Source organism: Natrix helvetica (assembly GCF_964273705.1).
Source record: "Natrix helvetica genome assembly, chromosome: 3".
Taxonomy (NCBI): domain Eukaryota; kingdom Metazoa; phylum Chordata; class Lepidosauria; order Squamata; family Natricidae; genus Natrix; species Natrix helvetica.
In genome coordinates, this window is record NC_138549.1 from 121,352,445 (window position 1) to 121,370,800 (window position 18,356).

The 18,356-nt window shown below is 41.4% G+C and overlaps 1 protein-coding gene across 1 annotated transcript; it reads right to left on the minus strand.

The window, feature by feature from the left end:
• Window positions 1-587: 587 nt before the first annotated feature.
• On the minus strand, window positions 588-17,439 carry SARS1 (seryl-tRNA synthetase 1). Its single transcript, XM_081949624.1, has 11 exons — window positions 17,210-17,439; window positions 14,603-14,673; window positions 13,273-13,353; window positions 12,428-12,586; window positions 11,064-11,207; window positions 10,613-10,768; window positions 7,148-7,369; window positions 4,819-4,948; window positions 4,249-4,406; window positions 3,366-3,495; window positions 588-1,263 (listed from the first exon to the last, which is right to left on the minus strand). The coding sequence occupies exons 1-11, from the start codon at window positions 17,343-17,345 to the stop codon at window positions 1,106-1,108; spliced, it is 1,545 nt and encodes a 514-aa protein (XP_081805750.1). The 5' UTR covers window positions 17,346-17,439; the 3' UTR covers window positions 588-1,105.
• Between the last annotated feature and the right edge of the window lie 917 nt (window positions 17,440-18,356).

Genomic DNA, 18,356 nt, shown 5'->3' on the forward strand with positions numbered 1-18,356 from the left:
ACATAGGTCAGATTTTCTATCTGAAGTAATTTTACTGTATTGCAATATAATCCATTTAGTAATTAATTTGTTCTATACGCAGCATAACTAAACTAAAAAAATCTACTGTTGTACATAATTCTTTTTTATGAAGTATAAATATAAATAATGGCAGGAGGAGAACAATCTTTCTATCAAATCACACTATATAACTAAGGACTTCTGAAGCGTAGCAATTTACACCAATTAATAGTTGATTTGAATGTTAGATGATGTTAATGTTTATGAAAAATTATAATCAATTAAAGATGCATATTAAGTTACATCAAACACTTGACAGATGTTGTAGCTACTATTTTTGTTGTTTTAATTCTGGCCTTTTAAAAAAAATCTGTTTTACTAGCCACCAAGAGTTAGGTACCGGTATGTAAGATGGGTGGCCTATAAATTTATTAAATAAACAGAAATATAATGCATGATATAAAAAAGTATACTGCCAATTCTTAATCTTGTAAGCTGCTGTAAAGGCCACGTAAACTCCTGCAACTGCAAGAAATAAAAAGGGCTCTAAGAAATATGAAAGAATAATTAACTTTTAAAAAAGCCAATTTCTTAAATCTTTGCTTTATTGATCAAGTCCCTCTAAGTCAGGGGAAATCCTATGACATTTCAAAAATCATGATGATAAAATTACACAAGTGCCTATTTCCCCTTTTGATATTTGCCTCTACCTTTTATTTCAATATACAGATTTTTTTTTTTAAGCAAATGAGCATTATACAGCGCTTTGTTTCCTCCACTTGAATTTGCAATTCTGGGCTCGGACAGAATTTTTTTCTCACATATAATTAACATAATTTAAAATGGGTTGGGGGCTGGGAAATCAACAGCTTTTGTACTGCTTTTCACTTTCACAGTGTAAGGAAACGCACATATAATCACTATGAGAAGCTTCGTCTTCCTGTATTGGAGGAGAAAAACTGAGACAGTAAAAGTAACATGTTCCTGACATAGGAAAGAGGAGACAAAAAGCAGCAACTAATCCCAGGGACCCCCACACCCACACTTGCCCCCCTCGGCTTTAAGAACTCCACATTGCCCCTCAGTGAGACTAGCTGAGTTTTTGTCAGGGGCTGTTCACATCCATGCTTTGCATCTTCCCTTCTAGAGCACAATCTCCACCAGCTGACTTCTTTTTGCCTCCTTCGTGCTGTTTCTTTTGCTTCTTAGAATGTTCTTGATCTATAGGTGCAGGTTTCACAAATTTTATCATTTCCTTTAGACCTAGAGAGAATTAAGAGTACATTAAATACAGATGGATGCCAAAATGGGTATCACCAAGCATCTTTCAGATTAGTATTTCCCCTTTCACACAACCCAAACCACTACAGATAAAACTATTTCAAGTACCGTATTTATCGGCGTATAACACGCACAGGCGTATAACACGCACCTTCATTTTAAGAGGGAAATTTCAGGAAAAAAATTTAAATTTCAAATAAAGAACTTTGAAGCAAAATAAGGGTAGCTCAGAACTTTTTTTTTATTAATGTTATTACCACTTATAAGGTAAATAATGTAAAAGGACAGTAAAAGCAACTATGAACACTGCTGCTTTCACTGCTACTATCTTCCACCCTCCCTTCCTCCTTCCCTTCCTTCCTGCCTCCCTTCCAGTTCCCTCCTTCCTCTTTCCTCCTGCCTGCCTGCCTTCTTTCCCTCCTGCTTATCTATGCTTCCTTCCTTCCTTGCACCTCCCTCCCTTCTGCCTGCCTGCCTTCTTTCCTCTTTCCCTATCCTCCTATCCTTCCTTTCTCCCTCCCTCCTTCCCTGCCTCCCTTCCAGTTCCATCCTTCCCTCCTTCCTTTTTTTTATTAACTTTTAGTCGGGAGTCCGGGGAGAGGAGAGACAGCTCATCCATTCTCTCCTCCTCTCGCCCACACCCCGCTGAGTAGCGCTCCGTGATCCTTTTCTGTGCGCCTGGTGTTTAGATAGATAGCCGGATGTTTAAAACGCCAGGCGCACAGAAAAGCAGCTGCTTTTGGGGCGAAGCGCTCCGCGATCCTTTTCTGTGCGCCTGTCGTTTAAAACATCCGGCTATCTATCTAAACGCCAGGCGCACAGAAAAGGATCGCGGAGCGCTTCGCCCCAAAAGCAGCTGCTTTTCTGTGCGCCTGGCGTTTAAAACATCCGGCTATCTATCTAAATGCCAGGCGCACAGAAAAGGATCGCGGAGCACTTCGCCCCAACAGCAGCTGCTTTTCTGTGCGCCTGGCGTTTAAAACATCCGGCTATCTATCTAAACGGCTGCTGTTGGGGCGAAGCGCTCCGCGATCCTTTTTCTGTGCGCCTGGCGTTTAGATAGATAGCCGGATGTTTTAAACGCCAGGCGCACAGAAAAGCAGCTGCTTTTGGGGCAAAGCGCTCCGTGATCCTTTTCTGTGCACCTGGCGTATATCGCCTGGCGTATATCGGCGTATAACACGCATACATCATTTGCCCCCTATTTTTCGGGGGGGAAAGTGCGTGTTATACGCCGATAAATACGGTAGTTACTTTACTACATAACACCATCTGCTGAATATTATAAGGTCAGGGGCATCATCCAAGCTCACCCTTCTCTTTCCAAGCAAGTGTCACGAGAAGCTGAAAGGGAGAAAGCCCTTAAGCCAGGGGTGTCCAAACTTGAGAACTTTAAGACTTGTGGACTTCAACTTCCAGAATTCCCAGAATTCTGGGAGTTGAAGTCCACAAGTCTTAAAGTTCCCAAGTTTGGACACCCCTGCCTTAAGTGAAGCCTTCCTTCTCAGGGTTTCCTGGACACCTTCTATTTTGTCACTGATTTCTCTGACTGCAAAATGAATACTAACAACTACAGTACAACTTCTAACATGTTCTGGTTCAGGAAAACTAGAAAAACAATGGATCTTCTTAGTTTAATGTAGCAAAGAAACACAGTTCAAGTCAGCTTCCCATAATTTACCAGCATCAGACATGTTGGGATTACTACTCTCAAGGATCACTTTTAAACATGTCGTTCTCAATTTACGACCATAATTGGGCACAACATTTCTGTGACTAAGTCACATGCCTATGGGGATGCCGCCACAGTCATAAATGTGGGAAATGGTCATAAGTCACTTTTTTCAGTGATATTGTAACTTTGAACGAGCATTAAACAAACTGTTGTAAATCGAGGACTAGATGTAATACCAATTTAGCAGAAGATCAGCACACAGGTTTCATGGAATATAATTCCATACTTTAAGGTCAGAATTATGAGTTTCAAAGGGGGAGTCTAATCTTCAAGGACATTCGGCATTCAGACAACAAAAGCAAAATTACAGAGGCTCAAGGAAGTAGGAAAGGAAAACGAACATTATTACCTGGTGGCATGAAATTCTTTAATTTATCTGGTATAATGATTCCTTCTTCTGTCTGGTAATTCTCCAGAATAGCACATATAGTCCGTGTTGTAGCACACATGGTGGCATTAAGCATATGTACAAATTCCACCTATGAAAATAAAAGACGCCACGTTTCATACAATTCCCCAAAAGCAAACATATTTTTCTATATTTATTTACTAAATAAATCCCCAGGATTTTGCTTAAAAATAGTTGCGGTGATTTATATAACTGCCCACTATGCTTAAAATAAATTTAAAATGTATTTTTACACATTAAATCCAAATTTAAAATATAAAAAAATAGTACTTTAAAACACCAAATACATTAGTACAGAGAAAACATTGCTACTAAGTGCATCTGGCTTAGCAGACCATTCTGCAAATAATTTTATTTACAAATGCCAAAGCTATGTATGTGTTCGTTCATTCATTCTAAACTTTATAAAAACCAATGATAATCCAATTTTATTTTAATCTACAAATCTCTGTTTCTATAGTCTTTAGAATATTTTTTTATTTTTCCAAGCAAGCAATTCTATGGTTTATATGGCTTACCATTATTTTAGTAAGCTAGATGGCATAGGTGGCAAGTAGCCAATATTCTAATTGGACATGCACCTATAAATTTATTTCAGCCTTTCTAGATCATTTCTACCACAACAATTTCAAATTATTATATTTGGAGCAGCTGCCTTCAAATGCTGAATGAAAAAAACACCATGCTATGGCAAAAATGTAGATTTTCTATAAAGAATAACATCTGTAAGCTGCTCCAAGAGAATCTTTTTGACTATAACACTAAAAAAGTTACTGACAACAGTAGAATGCTTCAAGAGTGCTTGAATGGTAACACAACATACTTTATCCATCATCTTTTTGGTTTGGCCATAGCGTATCCGTAACCGACGTGCTTGGTAATCAGTACAGTTTGAACAAGAAACAAGCTCACGGAAAGCGCCAGAACCTGGGAACCATGCTTCCAGATCCAGTTTCTTACTGGCAGCATGATTTAAGGAACCTGTAATACCAAGAGGCAGCATTTAGTGTAGTATTAGGAGAAGTAATATTAGGAGAGAATCTCTCGATCCTCTAAAAACGAAGATGTTAGGATGGCCTATGATTTTCTTAATCACTTTGAGAAATTAATACTGGTACACAAGTACATATTTGAGAAGTCATAAACCTTCTAATTTTATTAGAAGTTAATTATGAAATACTGTGCATATATACTAGGGCAGGGGTTTCAAACGCCCGCCATTATGGAGGCATCATGTGACGTATCGGGACTTCCCCCCCCCCCCCCCCGGTTTTTGCTAAACCAGGCATGGACGTGGTCAACATGTGATGCATCTGGCCCATGGGCCGGGAGTTTGACAGCCCTGTACTAAGGAATCATCCACCACAACCAGAAATTATTCTGAGAGAAGTACCTGAGACAATATTCACAATGTGATAAGGGATGCCCAGTGACTGGTAGAACTCTTCAGCAATGGAAATCATCTCATCAAACATTTCCCAAGATTTATTATCATGTGGTGATGCATAGACAAACTGCTCGATCTTAAAATAAAAAAAGGAGAGTGGGAATTAGAAATCAAACTATAAAATATAAGAAAGAGACTCAGATTTTGAGAGAACAGCTGTGTCGTATTAAGAATATGAGAACTCAAGAAAGTTGATTCATTTCAATGTTATGGAATCTGAAACTGCTTAGTGTTAATGAACTGAGATTTAATGACATTATATATAAGCAAATCTAAATCAGCAATTTTTGTAACAAGAAATATGCTGCCCGGGGGGGGGGGGGGGGGACTTGACGTCACAACGACACGACATGCAATCTTGGGGCTCCAGGATTGCTGTAGATATCTTTGTTGCTAGACGGTCCTTTTGGATCTAAATCATTCTGAAGGAACGGTGATAGTGAAGGGCATGTCCTGCTGATCTCAGGGGCATCGCAAACCCTCTGATTGATCCAGGAAAAGGCTCTTTTTGCCGGCTACAAGAGAAGCAGCCAGTATGGCTTCAGAAGGTTGGGACAAGCCCCTGAAACGGAAGCAGCACAGGAGAGACAGTGTGTCGAAATGGTGAGAAAAATCTTTATTATTAGAGAAGAGAAAACCCAAAAGACTCAGAGTTAAAATAAAATTGAGACAGAAGGAAACAAGCGGCAAATTTACCCTGGTTTAAAACTATCGTGTTATCTTTTTCACTTTAATTTTGTTTGTTTTTTATGGACGGACTTTTTACAAATGCCTCTTACTTTTAAACAGGACTGGTCTTTTTTTCCCCTTCTTCCTCTATACTTTTCCCATTTTTTGTGTTTGTGGATTAAAAGCCTATTTCCTCGCAAGGCTCAGCTGGATCGTAATCTTTAAACAATTTTTTTTTCTCTTTCCAGAGAAAAACCCTTTCCGGAGTTCAGAGTTTAGAAAAGAGAGCCAAAAACAGAGGGAAAAGATGTAACACTGCCATCTAGTGGCTAGAGGCTTGGCAACATCTGATATTACAAAGCTATCGGCTTGGTTTACTGAAAGTGTCAGTGGGAAAAACTTCACTGAATTTGTTTGAAACCTAGCAAAAGCCTTGGATGTTTTAATGGCAGTGTCTATAACTTGGAAAAATGGCACTATATGAAGAAGAAAAGGAACTAACATTGCAAAAAATTATGTTAGAAATTCAAAAACTCTTAATAACTATAGAGAGAATTGAAAAGAGGCTTGAATTTATAGATCAAAATACAAAATATCAAAATACAGAAAGTACGAAGGGAAGAGTTGAGAATACTTATAAAACAACGATGAAATTTGAGGACAGATTTCAAAAAATTACAGAGACATATGAAAGTGATAAGAAAATTGTTGACATTGACAACAAATCGTGTGTGGAAGAAAATGATAAGTGCAGAATACGGAAAGGAGAGATCGATGAACTAGAACTCTATCTCCGATGTCAAAACATAGATGAAGATAGGGGAGAAAAATTGGCAGAGACAATAAGAGTAATTTCGGCAGAAGCACCAGTGATAACAAAAGTCAAGCAGATGAAAAGAACAGATGGAGGGTTTCAAATTCTTTTAAGATATCCAATGAACAACAAGTTGTCAAAAGAAGTCCACATAAGACTTATCAAGAAAACAGAATACAGATTCTACAAATGGCAAGAGATATTGGACTGCACTATTTCTGGAAGGATACAGGATGATGAAATGAAATGTCACAATAAAATTTAGTTAAATGTAGTTAAACTTTGAGTATTATGTATAAGATTAATAATAGCTATAGTCAAATAAATGAGCAATAATGATAATAAAGCATTTATATATACTAGATTGATAATATGAAATTTTATATAAACTGTAAGTGAGGATGATGGAGATGATGTTGAAAAGCCTTTTTATAAAAGATAAATAATTCTATATAGAAGAGAATATAAAGATGTAATATCATTGGATGATTTCAGGATGATGTAATGAAATGCCATCATATAAATTTAGTTCAAATTTAATATGACTCATATAAAAACAAAATATTCAGCTGTCTTACTTGTATCCAATCAAACATTTCTTTTCAAAGGAAGTTCTTAAAACACAATTTTGACATTGCCTTGTTGGAGTTGGAAACACCACTGAATGCATAAAGAACAATCTGTGCATTCTGTGCTTTCAAATTTTACAATATTTTACCTAGTAAAGGTAGGTGCAAAGAAAAACTGCATAGTTTTTTTCACACACTTCCCCCCCAAAATAGATAACATTACCTTTTCAAACTGATGTACTCTGAAAATGCCTCTGGTATCACGACCATGAGAGCCCACTTCCTGGCGGAAGCAAGTAGACAGCCCAGCATATTTGATGGGTAAATCTTCCGGCTTCAGCCATTCATCCCTGTGTAGTGCTGCAATTGGCTGCTCAGATGTAGCAATTAGATATTTTTCATCAACGGTATTATCATCACTCTTCTCACTCCCTTTTCCCAGGACCTGGGAAGAAGTTTGGAAATCAGACAACTGCAATAGCATACTGTTTTATATCCACAAACTTTCTACTTCAGGGATGTAAGTTTAAATTAATTAAAGTATAAGCATTACAAATATATTTACATATTTAAAGTATTATTCTACTAGTATCTAGACAGATGGCAGTTGAGACCCCCAGACTGTTGGTCATGGGGGACTTTAACTTGCCATCGGTAGGGGAGATATCCAAGGTAGCTCGGGAGTTCATGGCCTCCATGACAGCCATGGACCTGACCCAAGTAATTCAGGGCCCCACACATGAGGGAGGACCCACACTGGATCTTATCTTTGTCTCTGGCCGGTGGAGGAGTGATCTGGGAGTAGGGGATTTAGTCATCACACCCCTGTCATGGTCAGATCACTCACTTCTCCAGCTCGACTTTCCAGCCGCTACTCCCCACCGCGGGGAGGCGGAACCGGAATGTCCAAGATGGTTCCGCCCCAGGCGCCTGATGGAACCTGATAGGTTCCAGACGGAGCTTGGGCCATTTCCTGTAGCCCTGACCCGCACCCGGATGGAGGACCTAGTGGCTGCATGGAACATTGCGGCCGCCGGGGCCTTGGACCAGGTTGCGCCTTTGCGGCCTCTCTTGTGGCAGCGAACCACCCAGGCCCCTTGGTTTACCGAGGAGCTGAGGGTGATGAAGCGCTGCAAGAGACGCCTAGAGAGCAGATGGAGAACGTCACGCTCTGAATCTGACCGAACACAGGTGAGAACCCATTTACGGACTTACCTTGTGGCGTTAAGAGTGGCCAAGCGTCAGTATTGTGCCACTCTTATTGCGTCCGCAGATAACCGCCCTGCTTGGGGTAACCCGCTCCCTCCTTCAACAGAGGCCATGGGAAGCCCCTTTGCAGGGTAGAGCAGAGGAATTTGGGGAGTATCTGCAGGACAAAATCGCTCAGATTCGAAGCGAGTTGGTCCCTACTAGTGGTCTGGAAGGGACGTTGGAGGTGGGTCTTGAGGTTCCATTCTGGGAGGAGTTTGACTCTGTTACTTCCGACGATATGGACAGGTTGCGTAGGCGACTGCGAGCCACCACATGTTCACTGGACCCGTGTCCCTCCTGGCTTGTACTGGCATCCTGGGAGATCACACGAGGCTGGCTCCAGGAGTTAATCAACGCTTCTTTGAGCGAGGGGTTCTTGCCGGCCGTCCTGAAAGAGGCGGTGGTGAGGCCCCTCCTCAAGAAGCCTTCCCTGGACCCAGCTTTGATAGCCAACTACCGTCCCGTCTCCAACCTTTGCTTTCTAGCGAAGGTTGTAGAGAGTGTGGTGGCACAACAGTTTCCACGCCACTTGGAGGAAACTGATTATCTGGACCCGCGCCAGTCCGGTTTCCGGCCCGGCCACAGCACGGAGACGGCATTGGTCGCGTTGGTGGATGATCTCTGGAGGGCCAGAGATGGGGGTTGCTCCTCCATCCTGGTCCTATTAGACCTCTCGGCGGCTTTTGATACCATCGACCATGGTATCCTATTGCATCGACTGGAGGGGCTGGGGGTGAGGGGCACCGTTTTGCGGTGGTTCTCCTCCTACCTCTCTGGCCGAGTGCAATTTGTACTGGCAGGGGGGCAGAGGTCGACCTCGAGGCCACTCACTTGTGGGGTGCCACAAGGGTTGGTCCTCTCGCCTCTCCTGTTCAATGCATTTATGAAGCCGCTGGGCGAGATCATTCGTGGGTTCGGGGTAGATTACCATCTGTACGCGGATGACACCCAGCTGTACATCTCTACCCCAAACCACCCCAACGATGCCGTCGAAGTGATGTCCCGGTGTCTGGAAGTCGTACGGATCTGGATGGGAAGTAACAGACTCAAGCTCAACCCGTCCAAGACTGAGTGGCTGTGGCTACCGGCACCCCGGTTCAACCAGCTGATTCCATCACTGGCCATTGGGGGCGAACATTTGGCCCCCGTGGATCGGGTACGCAATTTGGGCGTCCTCCTAGATGCCCGGTTGTCAATGGACGACCATGTGACAGCCGTGGCAAGGGGGGCGTTTCACCAGGTTCGCCTGGTGTGCCAATTGCGTCCTCTATTGGACCGGAACGCCCTTCGCACAGTCACCCATGCGCTTGTGACGTCCCGGCTAGACTACTGCAACGTTCTCTACATGGGGCTCCCCTTGAGATGCACCCGAAGACTGGCGGGCAGTTTCGGGAGTCGTTAGATACTCCCACGTAACACCTCTCTTGCGCGGGCTGCACTGGCTGCCTGTGGCTTTTCGGGTGCGTTTCAAGGTGTTGATTATCATCTTCAAAGCGCTCCATGGCACAGGACCTAGCTATTTGCGGGATCGTATCCTGCCCCACACATCCCTTCGGCCGATTCGCTCACACAGAGAGGGACTCCTCCGGGTGCCGTCCACTAGGCTGTGCCAGCGGGCGACGCCCAGGGGAAGGGCCTTCTCTGTGATGGGCCCGACCCTCTGGAATGACCTTCCCCCTGACATTAGAACGACCACGGACCTCCGCTCCTTCCGCCAGAAGCTCAAAACCCACCTATTTCAGCTAGCCGGCCTGGCCTAATTCAAGCTTTCCTACCTCAGTTTGTATTTTTAAATTTTACGGCTTGTTTTTAAGGTTAGGTTTTTAATTTTTATAAACTTGTACAGGGATCTGTTTAATCCGATTTTAATTATATTTATTATCGATTGTATGGTTTTAATTTTGTACCTGTACACCGCCCCGAGTCCCTTCGGGGAGAGGGGGCAGTCTAGAAGTCTAATAAACTAAACTAAACTAAACTAGACATGCGCCATCTCTTTTTGGTTACTTTAAACGTATTTTCTATATATAGTAGAATTTTTACCTTTCTGTATTTTCCAACAGAAAGGTAAACGTTTGAAATAAAATATGCAGGTAATTACCCTATTGAAATTTTTACCAGAACATTCCCATGACTCCATGGATAGTCTAATTACCCACTGAGATGGCAACAAAAATAGTCTAGAACAGTGGTTCTCAACCTATGGGTCGGGACCCCTTTGGGGGTCGAATGACCCTTTCACAGGGGTTGCCTAAGAACATCGGAAAACACATATTTTCGATGGTCTTAGGAACCGAGACACCAATTTTATGGTGGGGGGTCACCACAACATGAGGGACTGTATTAAAGGGTCACGGCATTGGGAAGGTTGAGAACCACTGCTCTAGAAGCTCACAGCCAGTGCTATTGAAATAGTACCATTCTTCTCAGATCTTACCTTGTAGAGCTCTTCATCAAACTGGCTTAGCTGGGCCACTTCCTGCATCACTTCTTTTCTCATGAAGAAGGGTGTATAAACTGGGGTGTATCCCTGGCTAAGCAGTGTCTGCAGGGCATACTGAATGAGGGCTTGCTCTAGAAAAACCAAAGGTCCCTACAAGGAAATAGAAACAGATTAACACCATGCTTTAAAAAGGCCGGGGGGGGGAGGGGGCTAGATTCAGATTGTCTTCTACAATTAAGTAAAAGACCTATTTACAGAAGCTTCATTCATCCAAGTTTACTTTAAATGCATGTGGGGTTCATATTTATTACTCCCCTCCCCCCATACTGTAGCTGAAGTGTAACTCCTCAAAGTCACAGCCAGGTGAGAGCTTCTGAGAGGTATATTTAGCAAAAGCTGGAAAAAATTAGGTCCCCCACCTTTTCATGAAGATGATAATCATTACCTTAAGGAAGTATCCTCGGCTTCCAGCTACAACAGCTCCTTTTTCTCCCTCATAGCCATCCACCATGACAACCAGATCCACGTGAGAGTACTTCTTCCTCTCAGTGCAGTTTCCCCATACTCTCTCTTCTTTATTATCTACATCCTACCAATTTCCAAAAAAGGACAGTTTGTGTGTATGAACTAACCAAGAAAAAGCATATTTGTCCATACAAGAACCTATTGGACATTTTGTTTAGTCATAACAAAACTTTGACTTCCATTTAATTACACACTAGAATTTAATAACTTGGCCAGGACAATGTAATGCAGAAGTCCTTTTGCATTATACCATTATACCAAGCCTTTTTGCATTATACCATATCAAACTCATGTTGTCACAGTGGTGTTTTGGGACGTTTTTCCCCTTTGCTAAACCGAGCAGAGGCATGATGCATCCGGCCTATGGACCAGGAGTTTGACAGCCCTGCATTACACTGTTCTCTGCCTATGTATATTGTGATAAATGCTTTAAGGACTACCAAGAGATGACGGATATCAGATTTCGGTCTAATATGAAAAGATAATGGGTGGTCTTGGAAACAAAGATTACATTCAATGATTTCCTTGAACTGGAGAATTCTTTATAAAGGAATTCCTTATTGCAAATTTTGCCCCGTAGAAAGTACTATTTTGCAATCCAAGTGATTACTTACAACCTGACAATAACTACTAAAAATTCTAACAATGACGGATCCAACAGTGTTAATTATATTAAAACTGGTCTTGCTAGACACAGGTTCTGCTGGCCATTCAACTATCTTCTGCTCATCTTTAAATTTACTTACCAGCTGCTATTGGGCTACAGAGCACAGAAAGAGGAACCAGTCTATCAGCTCTTTTGGCTGCTAATAAGAACTCTATTACTTCCAACAACAGATGCCAGTGTGAACTTCATTCCATCTTTCTTATTCTTTCTGGATCACAAGTTTTAGATTGTGACGTCAATGGACAGAACTGCCTTGCCTTTACTTGACCTGTGAGCTACCCTGGGTGCTTGTTTTTGCCTGAAGAGCAGAGTAAAATGCTCTAAATAAACAAAATGGAGTTGATCTTAGCCATCTACACAGTTTGTTTCCCATTTATATTTCAAACAAGAATGTGATTTAGCACATAGTTGGTTCTTTTATATTTGTGGCTTCTTCTTTGAAGGATAATTGCATTATAATGCAAACCATATTGAATTCTCATTCTCCTCACCAGGGATCCATCATGCCCACACTACAGCTGTGCAAAAGAACACCTGAAATTAGATTCTCAAGATTGTTTCATACTGACCATAATCACAATGTACATTTACAAGCAGGGCCTGAAAATTGCTTCTACCTCATCATTGCTGATTGGCACAGAGGGATGAAGAAGATTTCCAATTTCTCTGAGATTTTCAAAGCGCTCTGCTTCCAGTTTCAAACGTTCTTCATCACATTTCAGGATTGCTTCATCAATCAAGAGACGGATTTTCTTGATATGGCTAACTTGAAGACTCTGAAGCACAAGGGAAAGGCTGGGTGTGTCAGCATGTCATAATGAGAGAAGATTTAAAAAGACTTGTAAAAAGAGGATTTTAACGGGGCAGGACTGTAACTGTATGCTCATCATATTTTAGCTGAAAGTTTATCATACCAAACAGGAAGTCAATAAAGGTGTTTGACTTACATGAGTATTATGTCACTAAAGGCTAATTTTGACATACTTTGACTGAATAGTAATAATAATGTGACCATACAAAAGCTAATTGGTAAAATTACTAATCCAAGAATGAAAAAGATCAGTAGTAAGATGCAGTAGCATGGATGTGTTCAGGATTATAGGCTTCATCAAGAAATTCCTCATTTTATTTTCCACCTTCCGTGACTTAATATGTCTTATGAATAGAACCATTTTGGTGTATAAGCCACAATCAAAAGTAAGCCAAAGGTTAGCATAATATGTGAACTAAAATAATAGTTCAGCTCACAGTGCAAGAGAATTGGAAGAATATCCCTAAAAAAAACCTGAACTGTACCTTAAAGACAAGCAAATAGCACAATAATGGAAATAAATTCAAGAACACATGAAGAACAGAAATCCATCATGTTGTACAAACATCCCTCTCCCAAATTTAAACCATTTTCTCAAATACAATGCATGCATTGAAAGTCAGTGAATAACAAAGTAAGAACTGAACTTACTGTTAAGATGTCTACTGTGAGTTCGTCAAGATTTTGTGCATGATCTGGTATTTCGTCACTGTTACCCACAGGTTCCTTCTTCTGTAAATAGAAATATTAATAAAAAGGAAAACAGGTCAGCAAAGAAAAGAAATCATAAAAGAAAAGATTAAATAGCTTTCAGGACACTTTATATACCATTTTTAGACTTTCAGAAAAAATAGTTACCAAGAGAAAGTATTAGTGAGTTGAACAATTATAAACTATGCATTACATATGATGAGAAAAAAGCAGTATGTCTTTTGTCCAAATATATAAAACCTCAAGGAGAGAAAAATCCAAAGACTTTAAAAGAAAGTCTACCCCCTCTCCCATTTTTCTACATTGTTTTCATATTTCTCAGGAAATACAGATGGGTTTGTTTTAAATTTTTCAGACTACTTTATCTCCATTCTTACTAAATTATTTTACTTTTGACAACTCTAAAGCCTAATGCTGTAACGAAAGCATTATTATCTAGCATTATTTGTTGTAAACACTATGGCTTTCATCTCTGTATTATTCAATAAAGAAAGGAAAATGACTAATTCTTTTTAAAAAGGTGTTTCCAAGAATTTAATTATGAATTTGTCAATGCTAAGCATTGTTTCCCCAGTCATCTTTCTCTGTAAAATTCACTTCAAATGATCCTCAAATCATTCATACAAGACAAAATGAAGCAGGTCATCCAATGGCCTCTTTTTAATTTGGGGAGAGGGGGAATCACTGTCTTTACTATTCTGAAAATCACACTGAATTCCACTCAGCTGTTTTGGGATGTTCATGTTCAAATATTTAGTGTATGTCATTATCACAATTCAAGTGTGCCACTTTCCTCCACTGTTAGTTCATATACCACCTGCTAAGCTTAAATGTATCTGATGTTGTTTTTAACATTGCTAATCAAATAGTAGGGAATCTTTATTGGATTACCTAAGATTCCACCCTGAGGGCATATTATATCACTGCAGAGTTAGAGTCTTCTCACCACACAAACAGTATTCTTTTCAGTGCCCTTTCCCTATGCATCAAGAGAGAAGAAACAACTGTTCCAGATAATTGCTTCCTCTTAAGGAGAAAGGGATCTATTCAGGAGAGTCACCAACAGGTAAAATGGAAAGCTTCACAGACTGCATTCATCTGATGGGGGTTCCCAATCCATCCTTTACCATTGCGTAGCAACTTAATCACATAATAAATAATGTATAAAAGATTGGATAAAGTAAACCAAACCAGAGCATGTAACTTCAATTTACTATGATTCTGTTCAATGAAATAATGACATTTTTGCTTTTAATAGAATGTACTGCACCTTCATTTTTTCTCCTATGGTTTTGCTGCACAAGTTTTTCAGTTTGTTCAGGTTGTCCGCCCGGAATCTGCCTAGAAGAAATGCATCGAAAATTTTTTAAAAAGCTGATGTTTAAAGGACAAACTTTCCAATACAATGTTAAATCTACTTTTTGTATTACTATTCCTGGCAATTAAGTACATTCCTCAAACAGACGGAGAAAAGTACTGCAGAAATATTGGAAAATTGTAGTTTTTGATAGAAGTGAAAAACTCCTTCTGCACATAAAGTAAATAATAAAGATAGTCCTTGATTTACAACAGTTCATTTAACGACCAAAGTTACAACTGAAAAAAACTGACGTGAACATTTTTCAAACTTATGACGGTTGCCGCAACCCCATAGCCACGATTTACATTTGGATGTTTGACAACTGTTTCATATTTATGACGGTTGCAGTGTCCCAGGATCATGTGATCATCTTTCACGACCTTCTGACAAGCCAAGCCAATGGGGAAGCCAGATTCACTTAACAACAGTGTTACTAATTTAACAACTGCAGTGATTCACTTAACAAATGTGATAAGAAAAGTTGTAAAATGGAGCAAAACTCACTTAACAAACTTATCACTTAGCAACATAAATACCGGGATCAATTGTAGTCGTAAGTCGAGGACTACCTGTACTAATAACTGAAGAAACCACATTGGGCTTTGCCTCACTTGCATCCCTTTTGCACATTCTTAGATATAAGACTGACAAAAGCTATGAAAGGTTGGTAGCCAAATCTCATTTTGATAGTGTAAATGGACTACTATCTTCCATTATGTGAGGGTGGTATCTAGATTGAAGGATCCAAGATATGCTATGTGGCACATATAACTCTCCCCTCCCAACATCTCCAAGGAATCTGCTTCACCCTCCCACACTTTTCTGATATTTCTACTGGCCACTTGGCCGATTGCCTTGCTGGCTTCAATCAATCTGAAATGGCTAAAGGGATACACTGCAAGATGGCTGTGGCATTGCCTGTGCAGGAAGATACTACAAACAAGGCACACTATACTGTAAGAGTCAGGCAGCATATAAAGGCTGCCTAACCAAGTCTACCTACCACCAAAAGCAGCTGTTTCCTTATGCCAAAAAGTAGGACCAACCTACAAATACAGAGGTCCACTCTTACTGAAAAAAGCGACTTCCATTTTTGAATGGAGTTCATTTTCAATTGAATGGCATTTTGCATGGCTTGGAAAAGTGAACCTGAATAACCTGAATATTTCATTCTACTACTGCATTACAATGGAATTTTAATTGATCTGTATTGATAGGCCTTCTATCTCCTTCAAAGCCTATTGGCTCATGCTGCCAAGGGCAAGAAAAAAATTGAGTTGCTTTTCCAGGCTTCACGTTCTAAACCAATTCTAGATTGATTCAATAGATCCAAACTTAATTCTGTCCTACTCCTTAGAATATCTTACATTAGAGCCTTTTACTTGTCTTTAAAAATATTTATGAAAATATTTCTACATTATGCATTCATAAAATCCTGAGATAGCTTAGAGATATAAAACGATGGATTTTCAAAGGACATCACACCCCAAAATACAGGTCTTTTCCTTCTCTCTAAAAAATAAAGCAGCACTGCCAAAAAGAAAATGAAACTGTGACGTGTATTTGCAGCATCCAGAAGTCATTTTCCAGGGTGATGACAAACACAGCAGGATTGCATCAGACTCAGATGCACCAGTACTTCAACTGTGTACACTACTGACAAATAAATTGACAAAATTTGCCAATTTCAAGAGCACCGCAATGCTGAAAAATAAGGCAAAATCCACCCTGCAGAGGAGGGGGCTCACTGCACTATACATTTCTCATGACGAAACAGGGGGGGGGGAAATGTCTGCAACTGTATTTGTGGGATGTTTTTCCTTAGGTTGGCATAGAAAGTAGGGAATTCCAAAGAGGAATTGAACTCCCTTTCCCAAACTTTCTGTATTACTGTTTTGTTCACAAAGTGTCACTTTAAATCTGTTTTCCGATTAGTCCTTAGGCATTTACAACAATATGGGGGACACGCTCTATTGCAAGGTATCAACTAAGGGATGCCTGCCCCAATAAGGGAAGGAAGGAGATACTCTCTTATTGGGGTGCCTTCACCTGCAAGCAACGAAAGGGTTAAGAGGGCATCCCACGTGGATAAGATCAAAGGGTCATAAGCAGATGTCGGGGAGAGGGAAAAATCACAAGCGGGACAGGAACACGTGAGTCCCTCCACTTCAACACGATCTTGTCACTGACATGACTATTAACAAATAATATTTGTCCCCGTCCTCGGGAAAGTCGGCGACGCGTCCCTGATTTTGCTAGCAGATTCCTACCGCGAGCACAATCAGATGGGTGTCAAGACGTGTCAAGGCGGAAGGGAGGAGCAGACACGCGTATGAATGGGACGCTCAAGCAGATCGGACAAGGCGCAGGAAGAAAGGCACGCGAGATCCCAAACAAGGCTGACCGACCCGGGTCGGACAGTGGCTCTTTCCCTCGCTTTCTTTCAAGCCCCGCCGCAGAAATGGGTCTCGACCACCACACACAGACACGCCAACACATCCGCAACTGCTCACTCACATCTCCTCCAGGCCCCGTCGGCAGCCACCAGCGCGTCCACGAGAGCCGGGTCCTTGAAGCGCTTCAACTGCATCTCTCGCACCAGCTCCGGGTCGCCGCCCTTGTCGGCGCGGAAGAGGTCCAGGTCGAGCACCATGGCGGCGAAGGAGAGCCGCCGAAGCGGAGAGGGACGAAAAGAGGAGGCCGGCAGCGAAAGGCGAGGAGGGGAAAAAGGACGGAGAGCCAAAGGGCGCCTGCGCAGTAGAGACGCAGAGGAAAGGAACTGCGCGCGCGCCTGAAAGAAATTTCCCTGCCTGGGCGTGGATGAGGGAGGTGCAGCGCTCCCTGGCGCTTTCCCCAGGAGCCAAGGTTCCAGGCCAAGGGAGCGCCTGCCTGTATAAATGCAACGAGAGCCGCTTTTACAGGCGGCTTCACGCCTTCCGTAGCGAAGGTTTAGGGCAGTGTTTCTCAACCTTGGCAACTTGAAGATGTCTGGACTTCAACTCCCAGAATTCCAGACATCTTCAAGTTGCCAAGTTTGGGAACGGACAAACTTAGGGATGGTTTCTTGAAAGCTTAGGAATTATCCCCGACTTCAAAGCTCACACCAGCCGCGTAAATTGCCTCTGGTGGCGATTATGGCCGGGCAAAATGAGTGGGGTGGTACGCTGGTAAAAACCCTTCTCGTGTTAAAGCACTTCTTTTTTCTTTTTCTTGGAGGATGTTTTATTGACTATAAAAGAACGTAATTAAGAAACCTTGGATTTTTACGCTTTTAAGACTAACTGTAAACATCCTTATCTCTGTCACTATGCAACAAACGTGTAAACTGTACAGTAGAACGCTATGCAATAAATATGTAAACTGAATCTGGGTTACCAGTCTTTTTAATTGCGCATCATCTTCTGAAAGACACAGGAAAGGGCTAGGAAGGGCAATCTGCAGCCCTTGGGTCCGATGTTGCTGAGCTGTCACTCCCAGGTCTTCTCTGAATGCTGGCCAGGATTGCTGCAAGTAGTTGTGTGTTTGGCCAGCTGCAGGATGACTACCCCTACCAGCCATCAATTTGGTCTAACTTGCCTTTGGTTGGTTTCATTGTACTTGAAAACCAAATAGGTTTGGATGGAAACTGTTGCGAAGATGATTTATCAATGTTTCATCCCGGGTA

What these genes read in the sequence shown, in the direction of transcription:
- SARS1 (XM_081949624.1), bottom strand. Translation starts at nt 17,345, where the DNA reads ATGGTGCTCGACCTGGACCTCTTCCGCGCCGACAAGGGCGGCGACCCG. An exon ending in CGACGGGGCCTGGAGGAGAT is followed by an intron (nt 14,674 to 17,209) that starts GTGAGTGAGCAG and finishes CATTTCTTCTAG; the next exon opens with GCAGATTCCGGGCGGACAAC. An exon ending in TTGATGAAGAGCTCTACAAG is followed by an intron (nt 7,370 to 10,612) that starts GTAAGATCTGAG and finishes ACTTCTTCCCAG; the next exon opens with GTCCTGGGAAAAGGGAGTGA.